The 16,992-nt window shown below is 49.4% G+C and overlaps 2 protein-coding genes across 4 annotated transcripts in view; one reads left to right on the top strand and one right to left on the bottom strand.

Moving 5' to 3' along the window:
• Positions 1 to 3,177, top strand: part of MFSD13A (major facilitator superfamily domain containing 13A) — a 35,227-nt gene extending 32,050 nt beyond the window's left edge. For all 3 annotated transcript variants that reach the window (XM_061458900.1, XM_061458898.1, XM_061458899.1), the window contains one exon: positions 41 to 3,177. In XM_061458900.1, the coding sequence (XP_061314884.1) occupies positions 41 to 294 (254 nt within the window). In that variant the 3' untranslated portion in view covers positions 295 to 3,177. The remainder of the gene's footprint in view (positions 1 to 40) is intronic.
• On the bottom strand, positions 2,059 to 16,326 carry ACTR1A (actin related protein 1A). The gene is made up of 11 exons (XM_061458901.1): positions 16,167 to 16,326; positions 10,754 to 10,818; positions 9,819 to 9,894; positions 8,952 to 9,077; positions 8,055 to 8,179; positions 7,519 to 7,735; positions 6,836 to 6,928; positions 5,932 to 6,106; positions 5,036 to 5,097; positions 4,626 to 4,666; positions 2,059 to 4,279 (listed from the first exon to the last, which is right to left on the bottom strand). The coding sequence occupies exons 1-11, from the start codon at positions 16,212 to 16,214 to the stop codon at positions 4,177 to 4,179; spliced, it is 1,131 nt and encodes a 376-aa protein (XP_061314885.1). The 5' UTR covers positions 16,215 to 16,326; the 3' UTR covers positions 2,059 to 4,176.
• Positions 16,327 to 16,992: the final 666 nt, after the last annotated feature.

Raw genomic sequence — 16,992 nt, 5'->3', positions numbered from 1 at the left:
CCCACTGATCCCAGTCTCACAAACTCTACTCTGACACCAGGTTACGACATCTTCCAGCGCAACCCCTTGAGCAACGTGGTGAGTGCCCAGCCGAAGCTGGAGTCTCCTGCATTCCTGGAGCCAACGCTTCGCCAAGGCTGCTTTTACCTCCTTATCTTCGTACCCATCACATGTGCACTGCTGCAGCTCCTCAGCTGGTCTCAGTTCAGCTTGCATGGGAAGCGTCTGCAGATGGTGAAGGCTCAGCGCCAGAACCTGACCCAAGGCCAAGCACCAGAGGTCAAAACGATCTAGGGGTGCCCAAGCCCACAGGGTATGCCTGGGTGCAGGCTGGTGGGCTGAGACCGCCCAATGTTTACAGCTCCACTGTGAAATGCTGTAATGCCAATCTTTATCCATTCCAAGAGGTGGCCACTGGGGAAAGCAGAGAAGTTCAGCATGAGGGGCCTGGGGTAGATCACTTGGCCACAGGAGCAAGAGCATTTTATCCTGACCTGTTGCAGGAAGAAGCGAGGAGGTGCTGGGTTGCAGTGTGTGCTAGAGACAGAGAACCACAGGGAGCCACGGCCTGTGGCAGAGCGAGAGAACTGCACAGGGAGTCCTTCCTTGCTAGAGCCCTGCAACTTTGGGCAGTGGAGCAGGAGGCTCCTGAGGGACCAAGTGACTGAGGGAGTGACAGCAGGAGCCGGGATGAGAGGACCCTGAAGGCCTTTCCCAGTAGATGCTATAACCTCTCACACATAGTGCTGCAGTTCTTGGACCAAATCCACTAAGGCATTTCTTGTTCCCAGGACAATACCCTGCACAGCCAGGGTCTGCTGGCTGCGCTTGTTTTATGCCAAGTTCCCTCCTTCGTAGCCTTGCAGAGGGAGTTGTTGCAGGCTGGGAAAGGCACTGGGCTTGGAGCCTTGAGCTGTAACATGGCATTTGGCATCCTGCTGCCTGTGTTTATCCCTCCTCTCCTCTCCACAGCCTTGTCTTAGCACAGTGTCACACAGCTGAGAGCCCACTCTGGCAGGGACTGTGGGGCTGAGGTCAGAGAACCAGCCCCTAACCCAGCCATGGAAGTGCCTCTGCCCAGGGCCCTCCCAGGTGACAGTGAGGCAGCCTGGCACCTTCCCCTCTCGCAGGGGGAGAGCACAGCCTGGAGGAGACACCAGGACTTGCTTTTGTGCCTTCGATTCCTCCTTGGAGCCTTTCTGAGAATGCTGGGCTGGCACAGGGCTGGGATTTTAACCCCTGTGAGGAGAGACATCTCAGATGGTCTCCATTTGAAACGGTGCCCCAGAGCGTGACCAGATCCATGGCTGCCAAGCCATGCACCGGAGGAGAGCAGGTGGTTTTGGCTGGGGGGAGGTAGTCACCAAAGGGATCCCTGAGGTCAGGGAGTGTCTCTCCAGTTCCTGCATTGCATTTGGGGGTAGGCAGAAGTGATGTGCCAAAGCAGAGCTGTGCCCTGTGTGCGCCTGCAGCAGGAGGGGCGTGCAGGCGGTATCTGAAGGTGTATGCATAGGGATGTGCTGGTTAGTGCCAGGTTCCCACAGGTCACCCACAAACCTGCCATCCTGCCTCAGGACACGGCTGCCTTCTGTCTCAGACCAAGACGGTTCCTGCTGTGAGGCTTCTGTAGCTCTTGGTGTTCCAGTCATTATGTGCAACTTACCACAAGGTTTGGGAATGATTCTTCATTTCATAAATTAATCTTTTCTGTACTGCTTGGTGTTTTTTTCCCAGCGGGTGGATGGCACCTGGCTGTGGTTGTGTGGGAGAAAAGGGGCATAACTGCACCAGCCCTTGGCCTCTCCACAGTGAAAAACTGATGTCTTGAGGATAATGGTTGCTGGGGAGTAGAGCAGCTTTGGACATCACCAGTGCACACCACAGCTGAAGCCCAGGCCCCTCCTCCCCTCAGCCCAAAAGCCAGGCCAGGAACGTGATCCCAGATAAGAGATGGTGTTTTCTGGCTGAGATCAGGCAGCAGCAAACCTGCAGTAGAGAAAAACATGGGTTACCTCCTTAACACTGCACGTGTGGGAAGATGAGGCCAGGAGGCTTGAGGGTTGTATATGAATGACTTTATTTAAGTATGCTGGGCACCACCAGGCAACATGGTTTGGACAGTGTGCGAGGGAACAGTCAGGCAGATCAAACGAATGCTGGATCGAAGACGGCACCTTTCTGTCCGGTCACTGCAGGTTACAGAGGGGAGCACTGCTGCTTCTGCAAGGGCAGCAGTGGGGCAGGGAGCAGGAGGAGATCACTGGCACTGCCTGGGACGTGCTGACCGAACCGACAGGGGGGGATGCTGCTTCTCCTCCACATGCTGCAGCAAACCAGCGAGAGGAACTGATTTTTCCGGCAAAAGGCTGAGCATTGATGGTTCTTTTCTACCTGACGGGTTCTTGCTTAAAACAGTCTGCTCTGAGGGGTAAGTGAACAAGCAGCTTGGCTTCAGCTGGGAGGAGACCACCACTCCTGCCTGCCTACAGCCTCTGGAGCCCAGTGGTGGGCCCTGGGACGATGGTGCCTACACGGGCAACATGCTGCTGCTCCCATTCACCTGGGCTGGGACAAGACACCCGCTTTCCGACTCCTCTGCAGCAGCCCTGTAGCTCCTACCCCAGCTCTGCACTCGAGAGCAAGTGACCCCAAGGTGATGCATGGCAATGAACAGGATGGAGGGGAACAGGGAGGAACTGCCACCGAGCAACTCCAGCTCCACGGCTACTGCCACGTACTGCAGAAAACAACAGAAAGAGCACCAAATAATGCAGAAGACAAACCTGAAGGGGAAGCAGTGGCACACCCCAACGCAAGCGGGTCCGTAGCCCTGCCCTTGCCTGTAGAGCAGTAGAAGCAAAGCAGCCACCAGCTGAACAAAGGCACGCAGCCAGCATGACAGGGTCCTGCTCACAAACCTGCTGCTCACACCAATGTCCTGGTAGGGTTTATTGTCCTCTCCTTCAATGCACTCATAGAGAACAGCAGTTACCGGGTGGCATCACAGGGCTGGCTGCTGCACTAAGCGAGTGTGCTGTACGCAGCCTTAACATTGAGCAAGGGACAGCTGGCATCAGGTGTTCAAAGAAGACCCAAAGCGTAATTCCCAGGTGCTGTGGTCAGTTATTTGAGATATCCTCAGACATTTCAATAAATAAAGCAATTTTTACATTACAATGCACCTTTCCAATTATTGTTTTTGCCCCAGAATGGATGAAGTACACAGGAGTTATGCCTGGCTGTGAATACATGCTCCCTTTGCCCTGACATGGCAGGAAGGAGGGAAACAGCCTCCACTCTTACAAAGAACACGAGAACTCAGCACTGTAAATCTTGGCAGGTTGAGGGGGAACACACAAGTGCCTTCACCCCCATTCTGGGGGACTTGCTTCCAGAGAAGTAAAGGTACTTAAAACAAGGTACGAGAGAATAACCGTCTAGTACAATGACAGCTGATTAGGTTTGCTTTGTTCTACTCCATGCAATACAAACTAAGTCCTATCACCAACTTCTCCAGCTGCGGTGCAGACTCACGCATCAGGCTAAGAAGTTACACAGGCATACACGCACTCACGCACCCAAAACAATGGGGGCAAATGGGTTTAACTGTTGAGAATGTGCTTTCTCTTAATTAAAAAAAAAAATAAATCTATATATATATTAAAACCAACTTCGAAAACCTACTGATGGTGAAGCCGCTGCTGAAGAAGGAAGTTGCTATGGGGCCTTGGTTGTGTTTGCAGACAATCCAGGCATTGCAGTCGGGCTTACTAAAGCAGTGGTTGGCTCCCTTCTGGCTTGCCAGGCAGTTTCTATAAGCTGTTCCCTTTGTTTTTGCTTGCTTCTTTGTTTTACAGTGACAAATGTGACTGCGATACAGAAATTAAGGGACTGAAATGAACAAGGAATGGGCCATTCTGGAGACATTCGGATTGGTATTTTCCCCTTTCCAATGATAAAAAAAAACAACAACAAAACCAACAGAAGTAAAATAAAAAAAAATAAGAAGTTAGTAGTACTAATACAACCCTCCTGCTGCTGTTGTCTTTGCTCAGTGACATCGGGGCATGCTGGCGCACATACACACACACAGGCGGCTCTCAGACACTCGGACTCAGAAAAGCGAGTTTAGAACTGAAGTGAGTCTTCGGAGGAGACTGAGGACAGGTCCCAGGGCTAGAAGGTTTTTCGGTGGATGGCACGAGCTCCGTCTTCTTCATATTCTTTTTTCGAAACCCACATTTTCTTAAAGGTGTCCAGTGAGGCCAGGATAGAGCCACTGGGGAGAAACAGTATGGGTTAAAAGACAATGCTGGCAGCACTCTCTCTGCAAAGGTGAGCTCTTTCTATTGCACAATGCTTCCCCATATCAGAAAGCTGCTGAGGCTTCCAGTTATCTACAGCTGAAACACTCTCTGGACAGTCACTTCCTCTCCTGTTGGCCTCAGATGTGCCTGCACTGGAGCCTGCCATCAGCTCACCCTCCCAAACCACCTGCTGGTTGCAGATCATCGTGCAGGTGAACAAACCCTCCTGACCACGTAAGGAACAACAGTGCAAGTGTGTCAGGCTGTACCTCCCTAGCCCCCATCCCACAGCAAGATGTGCCATCATTTACTACGTACCCAATCCACGTTGAATACAATCTCTCCTGAGGAGCTGATATCTGGGAGAAAGAGAGAATCGGTCAGCACCTTCCCAGGCTCCAGACTGCTCCTCCTGGCATGCTGCCCCTATTCCACTATGGCTAACAGCTGACAAACACAGGTATGATCTCTCCCACCAGAGGGACACCCAACAGCACCCCTTAAAACAGCCACTGTGGTCCAGAATCCTGGACAGGGGCCACATTGTCAGAGGAGCCACCTTCTCAGTGATGAAAACAGTTTTTCATCGCAACAGCAAATACTGCTGGGCTGTCTCAGGAAAGTCATTTCTGGTTTGAAGCAAACGACAGTTGCACTCTCAGCATGGTTCTTTAAAGGTGACAGAACACTATATGCAGGAAGCATAAACACAAAGAGATTGCTCCTACCCTTATTTTGACGTCCTTCGGAGCTAGTTTCTTCACCTCACTCAACAGCCTGTCACCAAAGCCTGTGCAAGACAAAGTGCGGAGTGTGAGCCCCTCATCCAAATCCCAGGTTCCATCTGCTAACAATGTGGACTTGTCCTATGCAGTCCTATTCAAATTTTCCACTCCAGATCTCACAGACAGACCAGTTTGGAAAGGCACAGAACACAGACAGCAACATAATGGGATCTGATCTCACGCAGACCCATTTCAAACAAAGCACACTGGGTTCCATCCCTAAGCAGCAACTTGTGAGGAGCAAATAGGATTTTTAGCCAGGACCTCCTTGTTCCCTGTGCGTTCCTCCTGTGTTCAGCCCATGTGTACAGGGGAGCAGGGTTTAAATGGGAAGACCAGGAGCTATCTGGAGATGTCCATCTGTGAGTAACAGGTCAACAGGTTCTGGCAGGGGACATCTTTTAAGTCAATGGGGACTACCTGAGCACTAAGGGGAGGGGTAGAAAGCTTTCTGTGTAGCTGCAGCACCAGGACTGTCGAACTCTTGCACACGCCAAAGACCTAAGGGAACCTCAGGAGATTCAAGAGCCTTTTAGGTACCTGGTCTCAAATATCCTGAACTACAGCAGCAGGAAAGAAAACACTTACTCAGTCCTGACTCAGGAGGAAAACAGTAAAAACCCTGCAAGCCCAGGAGGTGACATACAAGGGCAGTGGTGTCCTGCATACCCAGAAGGGTATGATTAGGGCTCACAGACAGTAATCCCCCTGAGAGAGGAGAGTTCCCACAGCCCTCACCCCCCAGGGCAAGTTGGGTGATCTAGGTTATCTCTGCAGTTTCACAGGAGAAGGAAGCAAGAGATCAGTTATGTCACAGCCCACTGAAAGAGAACAGGAACCTTTGAAGAGTGTGGAGCCTCCAGACAGCACGATGTTGGAGAACAGTGTTCGCCTCAGGTCCATGTCTGATTTCTGAATGGCAAAAACAAGCACCTCATGGAGTCCTTCACATTCCTCCCCTATTAGGTCTGGCCGGAACAGGAGCTCTGGGGCTCGAAAACGGGCAGCACCAATCTGCAAGCAGAGAAGTTAACACAGAGGGGAAGGGACAGCAGTGAGGCTCTGTGCACCATCTACAGTCTGGGCCTGCCTTTCTGAGGTGAAACCTGAGAGCAATGAAGCATCCTGGGCACTGATGCTACATCATTAGTTCCCAAGTGAACACCAGCTTGGTCTACTTCTAGAAAGAGCACTATTTCCATTTTGCAGATCAAAGAGATGAAGAAACTTGCTCAGCTCCATACAGCAGGTCACTGGCAGAAAAGGGAGTGGATCCACCCGTGGTGCTAGAGGCAAGACCTGTATTTCCTCTCCTTCCACCATTCTATAGTGGGCTCAGTCTTTTAAGGAATATTCCTAACTCACTCTTCAAAGGAATTGTTTGTGCTCCTCTGGGCAAGATGAAAGCCACATACAAAACCACTGCTGAATTCAGTGAGCAGATAACTACTCACACTCCATACCCAATCTGCATAAAGATTTGCTAGATCAGAGCCTGCCCTCAGTCCCCATGGCTGCACTGCATCCCTATCCAGGACTTCCAGTAGGAGTTGTGAAGTTTCTAACAATGTTTGCTTCCCCTAGGAATTCTAGTGCCCAGTCAATAGCCTGGGATGGGTTCTGGTCTTTTAAAACTATCCCCTCCTCCCTAACACCACATTAAGTTTCCCATCACTAGGCAGAAGGCTATTCTGGAAACCCTGTGCTTCACATTAGGATCCTCTGAGGGCAATCCTTACAAACCTCAATAGTGCTTCCATCTGGCAGGTAGTACTGAGCCTTCTCGGTCTCCAGAGTCTCATCCTTCTGGGGGTTTATTGACAGGTAGCAGGCACGCTGGAGAGGAAACAGAGACACAGAGGAGGAGATGAGAAGGGTAAACCCAAATGCCTCTGATAAAATACTTTTCTCACTAACAATCAAAATCTGTAGATCCCTTTGGGGAGACCAATGTCAACAATATTTTGTGCTGGGGAAAGACCTTTTGGGCTCACATCAAGTAAAATACCTGTAATATCCCACCTGTGATGCCTGACTGCCATGGGTTTTACAGACCCTTGCCCTGAAGGGTAAACAAACACTAGTCAAAGGTATCATCAGACCCTGAGAAACTGCAGCACAGATCAATGCAAAACAGATTCTGAATCACCAGCCTGTCTCCATCTATATGTTAACAGCCCCTCAACAGTGATTAGACGAAACCTTGACTGTAAGTCTCCAGAACACAGCATAACTGAGGTTGCAAGGGACCTCTGGAGGTCATCTTGTCCACCACCCCTTGTTCAAGCAGTGTCTCCCTCTGATGGATAAAGGAATGAGGTGTGGAGCTAGGTAGGCTGGCACTTCCCAACAGACTTCCCCAAGTCATGACTGCCCTTGGGCAGAAGTCCCTTCTTGGATAAAGCCAGAAACAGACAGTGCATCACCTCCTTGATGGTCTTGACAATCTCAAACTCAGAGGTTGTGTGGAAGTCATAGCCCTCCTTCCGGAGATAGAGACGCAGGAAGCGGGAGACGTCGCGGCCAGCGATGTCAATCCGCATGATGGAGTGAGGCATGGCAAAGCCTTCATAGATGGGAACCGCATGGGTAACGCCATCCCCAGAGTCCAGCACCACTCCTGTAGTCCTCCCAGTGGCGTAGCTAGCAAAGGGGAAACAATCAAGTCAGAACAAGCAATTCGGAGTGACCCCAAGCATGCAGCACATGCAGGCTCTACTCAGCGAGCAGAGGTTTCACATGAACAGGGGCTAACCTCCTCCTCCCCAGTAGTTCTCATCATAATTCAGCAAATTCCTGTAAAATCTTTATTACAGAAACTAAAAGTGAGATTCAGCTCTTGCCTGACAAGGGGCTAAGTCAGCCACCAGTGTGGGCTTCCACAGGTGGGGTTTTTTTTCGGTTAAAAGTAGATTTCATGGCAACATTTCAGGAGCACAGATCAAAGACAAGAAACACTTACAGGCTAAGCACAGCTTGCATGGAGATGAATAGTGCCGGCACATTGAAGGTCTCAAAAAACACCTCGGCAGCACGCTCTCTGTTCTTGCGTGGGTTTAGGGGTGCTTCTGTCAGCAGCACAGGATGCTGGTAAAGAAAAGAAGGAGCTGTGCTGCAGTAACCAGGAGCATGTGTTCCTGAAAATTTCTGCTTATTTGTTCACTTGTGCAAGAGGACAGGTAGAAAGGAATAACTTCAGCTACTGAGCTGTATTAGACTGTGAATAACCTCTATTAAGCTGGAAAACCAGCAGGGTTCTGGTCTAGATATGAAGAAGCGCTAGGAAATCTGTTCTGTGAGCAACCCTGCTCCATGAAGAATGAACAAGATGACTCTCAGTGCCAGAAGTCAGCCAAGTTAGCCAAAATACACACACTCCTCTAAGGGTGAAGGCGTACGGTCTTACCACGAGCAGGCAGAAATATTCCTGCTCCACTTATACAACCTATCACTCTCAGTCATTTAACAATTTTTTGGTCAGCTCTTTCCAGACCACAGGATTGTGGTTTTCTCCTCCCTCACTTCAACTCATGTCATAGCTGAGTGGATACGCCTGATGTGCAGGCAGAACAGGAAAAGTTAGAAGCACTTGGCCTAAAGCAGAATCATAAGGGAGAGTGTGAATAACAAATGCTGAAAGTCAGATTTTCCATCATGCCAGAACATTAGATCTGGGGAGGAATTCTGCTTGGACACTTCTCATGCAGGATCTCCCCAGAGGTGAAAGAATGCAGTTTTAACAGACACACTTAGAAAGAAGAGAAAAGGAAAAGTCCCGTATCTTTCCTGGAGTTCCAAGGGACCTGGTGTTACACACACACTGAATGACATCCGTGCCATCCATAATGAGGTATCTTACCTCCTCTGAGAATGTCTGAAGCTGGTCTTTTGAATACACATACTGCCAAATGCGCTCCATGTCATTCCAATCTTTCACTATGCCATGCTCCATAGGGTAACGGATCGAGAGGAGACCTCTGTGCTCCTGAGCAAACACAAGAGTGATTGTTTGAGTCTGACAGGTATGCACATTTCTGATCCCTATGACTCACTTTTTATTCCACTAAAAGACAACTTATCTCTAGCATATAAGGCAAAACCCAAACATTGATCACAAACATCTCTCCCAAAGAAGCATTCACAAGATTAAACAAGGCCTTTTTATACCAAGTCTGGCATCTGTAGAGCACATTCCATTTTAACACTTTTCAAGATAACATACAGGCACCTATCAAATGGTATTTTTGTCCTACCAGCTCAGTTATGATATAAAACATAACAGGGTGGCAAAACATAACAGGGAATGCAGTTTGGAGGGCTCACAAGAAATGTGAGACCATACGACTTAGACGCTGACAACGCAGGACTATGGAAAGCAAGCTTCTTGCCCATGTCAGGGAAATAAAAGGCAACCAAGTAGGTCCATTGCTAAAGTTCCCTGTCAAAAAGATGGGGATGTAACCACACAGACCTAGAAGTAGCCTAGGGAAAAAGGAGAGATATAGAAGGACTTGGGAGAAAGGTCTGTGATCAGCAGGTTGGCGCAAGAATTTTATGGAGCTTCCCACTCTATCTTGGACATGCTTAAAAGTGACAATCCATTCTGTTCTTCAGATCTATATACTGATACCAAGGAACCACAGCCCTTTCAAGTACAACTGCTACAGCTTCTTCTTACAGCAGCATACTGGGATGTATGGAGAAATGCAGTATATAAGTTTCTTACCTCTGCTTTTGGACCAATGAAAATGTCCCCTTCTAAAGCACCAGCCATAACACGAACGTGCTTTGGTCTGCCCACACTGGAACAGAGGCAAGAGTATAAACACTTCTAGAGAGCAAGCTCAGATGCACCCAAGGACTAATTACTTTGTGTTCCTCTGTACTAATCAGTACATTTAAAACAACGGGTGAGTGCATGGGCACTGGAAGGTGCAGACAGACCCAAGTTTGCTCTGTGCTAATCTAAGAATCAGAGGTGAAGGGAACAGATTGTAGACAGTTCTGAATTGGCAGGACACATTGCTGAGTCTGCCCACACTCTCCCTGGTGATTCAGGACTCCTTTATTCAGCAGTAACTGGGGTGAGCACGGCTACACTGAGCAATGGTCTGAACCCATAGATCCACATGGTGTTGCCCAACCCAGGTAGGTTTCTCAGACCAGACTCTCATAGTCCCATACCCCACCTCATCGTACAGAACACAGATATACTCATCAAAACCCACTCCAGTGACTATGAGTTTTCCTGATCCAGCAGTCCTCCTTCTATTAAAACTCTCAGAAAACTTCCAAGGAAGCGTGGCAGTAATCAAGGCATCAGATCACACACCAGGAATGTACAGAGGTCTTCACACCTCTTGTCCCAGCTTCATCTTTTTGACAGTTCTTTTCCTCATGTCTCAAGTCTAAAAAAGATCCTACATCTCTGGTTGGATGTTGAGCCTGACAAAGTGGTAAGTCATCTTTTATGGTGTGTTCCCACTGGAAAAATCTCAAAGTGCTTAGCAGCAGAGTCACATCTCCCTGATGCTTCTGTGCAGCAGGCAGAAATGGAATAATTCATTTCTCCAGTGATGAAATCAGACCATTCTTCCCCTCTATGTATCAGACAATTGGTACAAGGCACTAAGAAACTAACAAGACCAGCAGAATACTTACTAGTTTGGAAAGCAGTATTTCGGTATTTGATCGCCTGCAAAACCCGCTTTAATCACACCCGAACCCTGTAGGAGCAACAGATAAATACATGAGTTTGTCATTCATTCAGCCATCTTCACAAGTTTTAAAGGAGCAGCAAAGTACATCAGCAGTGACAGATCTTCTCTTTTTTACTAGGAATAAAGCTCCCCACAGACTGATTCTCCAGGCAGGACTGGGCATGGGAAGGTGCCAGCAGGGCCACAAAAGGGGAGTAACTGGCACCTTCCTTGGCAGTGACACATCATACATGGGCAAACACCCAGGGGCATCCTGGTCCTGCTTCACATGCACACCTAAATGCTGCTCTGTACAAAGTGTTTTTCTACCCAGTGCTATTGCTAGGAAGGCAAGAGGCTAACCCTGCTAAAAGGAGGAGGAGGAAGGCTGTAGGCCTCTCAGAAGAAAATCAGAAAGGATGGAGGGAGGGTGGATAAAGTCAGAGGAGGGGTAGGAAAGGACTGTGTGAAACAGTGGAGTGGAGACTAGGGAAAAGAAGATCAGGTGGTGGATAAATTAACTAACACTAAGGAGGCAGGTCACAGAAATGTGGTCAGAAAAGACACTGGAAACAAACCCACACTAGGATGTGGGAAGAACAAAGGTGCCAGTCAGGCTCCAAGAGGAAAGGCTGCAGGCAGGAAGAGCGGCTGACAGGATACGGCTTATTTAGAAGGGACAAGGAAGAAGAGATTGAGTATGGCAGTCAGAACGGCACGGATCCAAAAAGCCTTCTGCAACACTGAAAGCAGCAAACACAGAGTGGACAAAACCAGCCACAGGGAGGCCCTGGCAGGGAGTCAGTGCCGGGCATCTGGCCCTACACCTCCCATCCCGTCAGTGTCATCCGGAAGCATCCTGGGAACTCCATCATCAACTTGGATCTGTGCTGACTCCTTCCCCTCCTCCATTTCCTCTCCCTGTATAAGAAATGACATCTCAAAACAAAGAGCAGCTTGCAGGAATACCCGAGTTTGCCAAGGAGTGGATTTTCATAGCATCCCTTTGGATAAACCACACTGGTAATCCCAGACTAGTATGGGAGCAAACTCTGTGCAGAAAGAGGAGCAGTTCCACTTTATCACATACTGGGAGCAAAGCATGGGAGCTTGCATTGAAACCCATGACCTGTGAAGTGACTGTTCACTCTCAAGGGCTCTACAGCAGAACTGCTCTGTTTTTGAGGCCAAAAAGTCATTCTGGCTGCTCCAGAGCATTTCAAAATGAGTAACAACTCAGCTCCTCCATTGCTTTCTTCTTCCCACCACCTCTGTATAGGTCAGCATCACAGCTTTCTCTTGGAGGCTGAGACCAAATGAGTTGCTCGGGCTGCCAGAGGTTACCAGCCAGAGCAGGCTCAGCAGAAAGGAATGCAGGGCAGCCCCAGCCTCTCCAGTTCACAGCTCAGTGCCTTATTCCCAAGCTATTTTATCAGCAATTTCAAACGAAGTGCCAGGCTTTGCACATAGGATTGTGCTCTGCTACCAGGGCACTCCTGCCTTAAACCTGCCAGTATCAGGTTTGCAAGGGTGCATCCATAGGAGATGAGATCAGGAACACCCTGCAAACCAAACCTAGCTAGTTATAAAACATATAGAAGGTAGATTGCTTGAATCCTTGTCTCCTGACCAACACCTGAAGCCAGGCTGGCTCAAGGAACACATCCAAGCTGGCACCTGGGCAGGACTACTCCCTCTGGGCAAGAAGGACTTCACTCCAGTTTCATCCCAAGGTCTGCACTGTGACAAAGTGGGCTGTGAAGTGTTTAAAAGACTTCCCTTTAGACAGACTCTTCTGGCTACTCACGTCAAAGCAAAGCAAAGAACAAACCCACTATTTTTATTTTCCTTATAAACAACTCTACACCTAGGAAATAATACCATCCTTTGTCAAGTCTTGTAGAAAAAAAAGCTGAATCAAAAGCAGTACCAGAACCACATCAGAAGATTGTGCTTATTGACTATTTTATTGAAGATAATGACTGCTCCTGCTGCCAGCACAGTCTGCTGCTGGGAAGTGGTTTCAGCATAACAGTGATGCTCCTGTTTTAATGTAGAGACTGAAACTTCCTTATACCAGGCTTAAAATCACCCACTATGTCCTGGTGAGACTCCCAGCAAGTTCTGCATTTTAAGGTTTACATATCAAGGTTCAAAGTTAACCAAATATGTGGGTAGCTCAGAACTCCTAGCTGGAGCCAAAGAGGAATGACTGTTTTGAATGTGCCGTAGGATGAGACCTCAACAGAGCTGTGCTTCCAAGTGCACACCAAGCACAGCTGTTTGCTATCTCCGCAATACAAAGACCTGACAGCACTTTCTGACCTATTCCATTTTTCTTGAAAACATTTTACTTCTTTGAAGCTATGTGTGCACTGAGTATATCTGTTTATTATAGACCACTCAGATTCCTGTGCAATGAAAGGAAAACGTTTAAACTTCTAAGTAACCCTGGCTCATTCAGAAGGTTTAAAGTAAAAACTTGGAGATTTTAATCTTTGTTTCAAATAAGCAAAAAACCCATGCATCCTCCCTTCTGCTACAAGCTCTGATTTATTAAAACCTTTTAAAAAACATAAAGATTAACATCCTTCCACCAGTAACCATCCTGTCTGGGCTTTCATCCCATTCTGTTTGGAATAGAAGAAAGAAAAACTACATGTCAAATGTAAAGGTCAAGGAAGATAATCTCATGAAAAAGTCTCCCGAGTACCTTGAAGTAACTGTACATGCCTCTTCCGTTAGCTCTGTCGCTAGTCACTTATTGACTCATTCATCTTGGAGCATTTAGGACCCAAATATAAATGGAAACCACCAAGAGTCAATCTGCTTTGTAGCACTTGTCATGGAGAGTGTATGTTTCATATTGTTGTAAAACTGTTTTATTAGATACACATTTTATAAGATCAAGCACAAACCAAAGACAATGGCCCTTAATGACAGCTCAGCTGTTTAAAACACCACCACAGAGACTACAAAGCCATCTTTTATCCTCTTTTATGTAAACGGAGACAATTCCATGGAGGTCAAGGAATTTGGACTTGCTTAGGACACAGCTGAACCATACCATCTATTTACATGTGCATTATGTTCATCAGGGCTTCCAGAGAGTTTATTTCAGAGAGTTCTTGATGCAGTGCAAGATGGGAACACAACTCTTAGAAATTACTTATTAGACAATGAAGAGTATTAAGGTTGTGTTGAGGCACAGCTCCAGCCTCTCACTGTATATTACAGCACTCTCCCTACTGAAAACATGCAGCTGAGCATACTGTTTGGTAAGAGGAAAAAACCCTTCTTGAGTTTTTAGCTTTATACTTTAACATCCTTTTGGAACACACTGAGATGCTAGAGCAGGGCTCAGACAGGGAGATTCTGGTTCACTCACCAGCTCAGTATCTTATTTCCCCCTTCACAACCTCCAACACATGAGATGGGAAAACATTCTGCCCTGCAAAAGTGCCTGCAACTCTCTGAGGCACAGCTGTAATGAGGCAACAGGAACAACGGTACCTGCTCTGTGCAGCTCCACTTCCCATCCTGCCTGAACTCCAGAGAGTACCAAAAATGCAGCGTCACCACAAGGCTCCTCACTGACAGCCTGCCAGTGCTCAAGGCAGATGTCACAACAACTGCTTCATTCTGCTTCTTGTACAGGGAGGGGAAGGGGGGAAACTCATTTATCAGGCAAGAAGAATTAGCTTTTATAAGACAAGCTGATAAAATGAGAGAAAAAACAGAGTCAGTTGCTGGCACAAGAGCCCTTCTTCAGGTCGAAGCAGGGGTGCAACTGCTGTGTTAAATAACAGAAGGACATGCTGAAATTGGATATAGGCTGCTATTACATGACTGCAGTACAACAAACTTATCCTCAACAGTACCAGCGCGCCTGGAAGTAACTTTAATGATTAGCTCATCACTTGACAGTGCAGCAGGGTCATTCCAGCACTATTCCAGTCATCTCTAAAAGCAATCAATGTATTCTTTAATGTCTCCAATGCAGAAGATAACGTTTATTTCCATGTGGTCAATTCTACTGCTTAATCTCCCTCTCCATTAGGTATTTTCTTTCAATGTCTAACTAAATCTCTCTGCTGTAGTTCCAGGGGAGAAAAACAAAAACAAAACTGTGTCAGAGAACTCAAAGATATAGAGAGGCAATTGGGATTGATAATAAAGAAGGGGTCAGAAAAATAACTGGCTTGATCTGAGAAGACCTACAATCATTCAGCCTATGGGGAATAAAGGGAGTAGGTTGAGAAGTGCTAGGCTAGCAAGTCCACACATTGTATGGCAAAAAGATTCAGCAGAAATTAAGATTGTGGAGAAAAAAAGTGAGCACAGCACTGACCCTTCGAGACAACAAAATCTGAATCACTGGCAGTAGAAGTCAGAAGGGAGGAGCATCAATCTGTGACTCACTGTACGGAGGCAGTGTCCAAGATATGCCCTCCCACCCCTTCCTGGATGGTCCTTTCTCTTGAGACCCCAACATGGATGCAGCTACTCAGAGCTGGACCCAGAAGTACCTCCCCAGGACATGCAGTAACTACTGTTCCACTCCAGCCGAGCCATTACCCACGCAGGTTGAAGGTCTGCTTTGAGCTCACGAGAAGCATTATCAGTTGGGAGCAGCCATCTGCAACGCCACACCCCACTGTCAGATTACAGCTGATGCAACCCATGCTGAGCGCGGCTCCTTCTGGAGCTCTGCTCCTGCAGGATTCCGCGCGGGATCCACGCCATGGATGCCAGCACTCTCTTGCTGTGATCAGCGCCGGGGGGAGGTGGCTGGTGCTGGGGCGCTGGCTGCAGAGCATCGCCTCCAGCCCGGTCCCTCAGGGAGGAGGGGGCAGCGCGGCCCAAACCGGGCCCACCAGCCCTCATTGTCCCTCGCCACCAGGCGGGGCCGCCCGGCCGGGATGCAGCCGCGCCTCACGGGCGGCCCCGGGCTGCCAATGAACACAGGTACCGGGCAGGTAACGCAGGGCTGCCCCCCCCCCCCCCCCCCCGCCGCCCCGCTGACTGACAGCGCCACAGCCAATGGGGCCGCCGCGCCCCGCCACCACACACCTCGGCGGCGACGGGGGCTGCTCCCCACCGGCGAGGGGCAGCGGCCCTCCGGCGGGTGACAGACACGCACCTCAGCCAATCGCGGTGCGCCGAGCCGCGGCGCCCCGCCCCGGCGGCGGCCTGCGAGGACGCAGCGTACGGCGCTGTACGAAGGCCCGAGGCGGCGGCCAGGCCGGCGGGAGAATGGGGGGGGTAATGGTGGCGGCGGGCGGGGCGCGGCCATCCCCCATGACAAAGGGATTGCGCCCCGCCGGCCCTTCCCGCCCTCCCCGCTCCCGGGGCGCCTGGCCGCCCGCACTCACGTTGTCTATCACGACGGGCTGGTTCGCTATCACGTCGTAGGACTCCATGGCGAGGACCCGCCGCAGCCGCCCGTCAGGGAGCAACAGCCCAGCCCTCGGCGGCGCACGCGCGGATCGGCGGCGCGGGGCCGCCTGGGCGATGTATTCCTGCGGCGGCGGTGCCGCTGGGAAGTGTAGTCCGGGGCCTGCGCGGCGCCCGACGGGAAGGAGCGGGGGTGCCGGGAGCTGTAGTGCGGGACAACGGGGAGAGGAGTGGGGTTTTCGGCGTGAGGCCCGAGCGCTGAGTGCAGGGGGAGCCGTGCACCTCTACCAAATCCCACTGCGTTCCAGATGCATGATTTGCAGTTTAATGGATTGGGATTTCCCCTAATTTTTCTGATGGGAATTGAGAGAAACCGATCCCATCACCTTTTGTAGAGGGAATTTATGCTAATGGCAGCATTTTGCTGTCCCATCATTTCATGGGGTTATCTCTACAAGCTGCTGGTCATGACATATCTGTTACCTCCAAGCATCTCCTCCCTTCTCTGTACTTTCTGAGGCATAGCAACCAGAAACGAATCAGCAGCACACCACCACACACAAGAGGCATTGTGGTACCAAACAATGTGTTACCTTTTGGTTTCCATTTGCTACATGTAAAGCAACAATGGGAAGCTGTCTGGCTGACTTGCCCAGAGAAGCTGTGGCTGCCCCAACCCTGGCAGCATTCAAGGCCAGGTTGGACGGGGCTTGGAGCAACCTTGTCTCATGGAAGGTGTCCCTGTCTGTGGCAGGGGGTTAGAACTCCATGAGCTTCAAGGTGCCTTCCAACCCAAACTTGTGT

Source organism: Pezoporus flaviventris, unplaced genomic scaffold (assembly GCF_033815535.1).
Source record: "Pezoporus flaviventris isolate CSIRO_AGI_PZ_B2104156 unplaced genomic scaffold, CSIRO_AGI_Pfla_v1 ptg000029l, whole genome shotgun sequence".
NCBI lineage: Eukaryota > Metazoa > Chordata > Aves > Psittaciformes > Psittacidae > Pezoporus > Pezoporus flaviventris.
The sequence above is the reverse complement of the archived record's forward strand: the minus strand, read 5'-3'. Positions and strand labels throughout refer to the sequence as shown.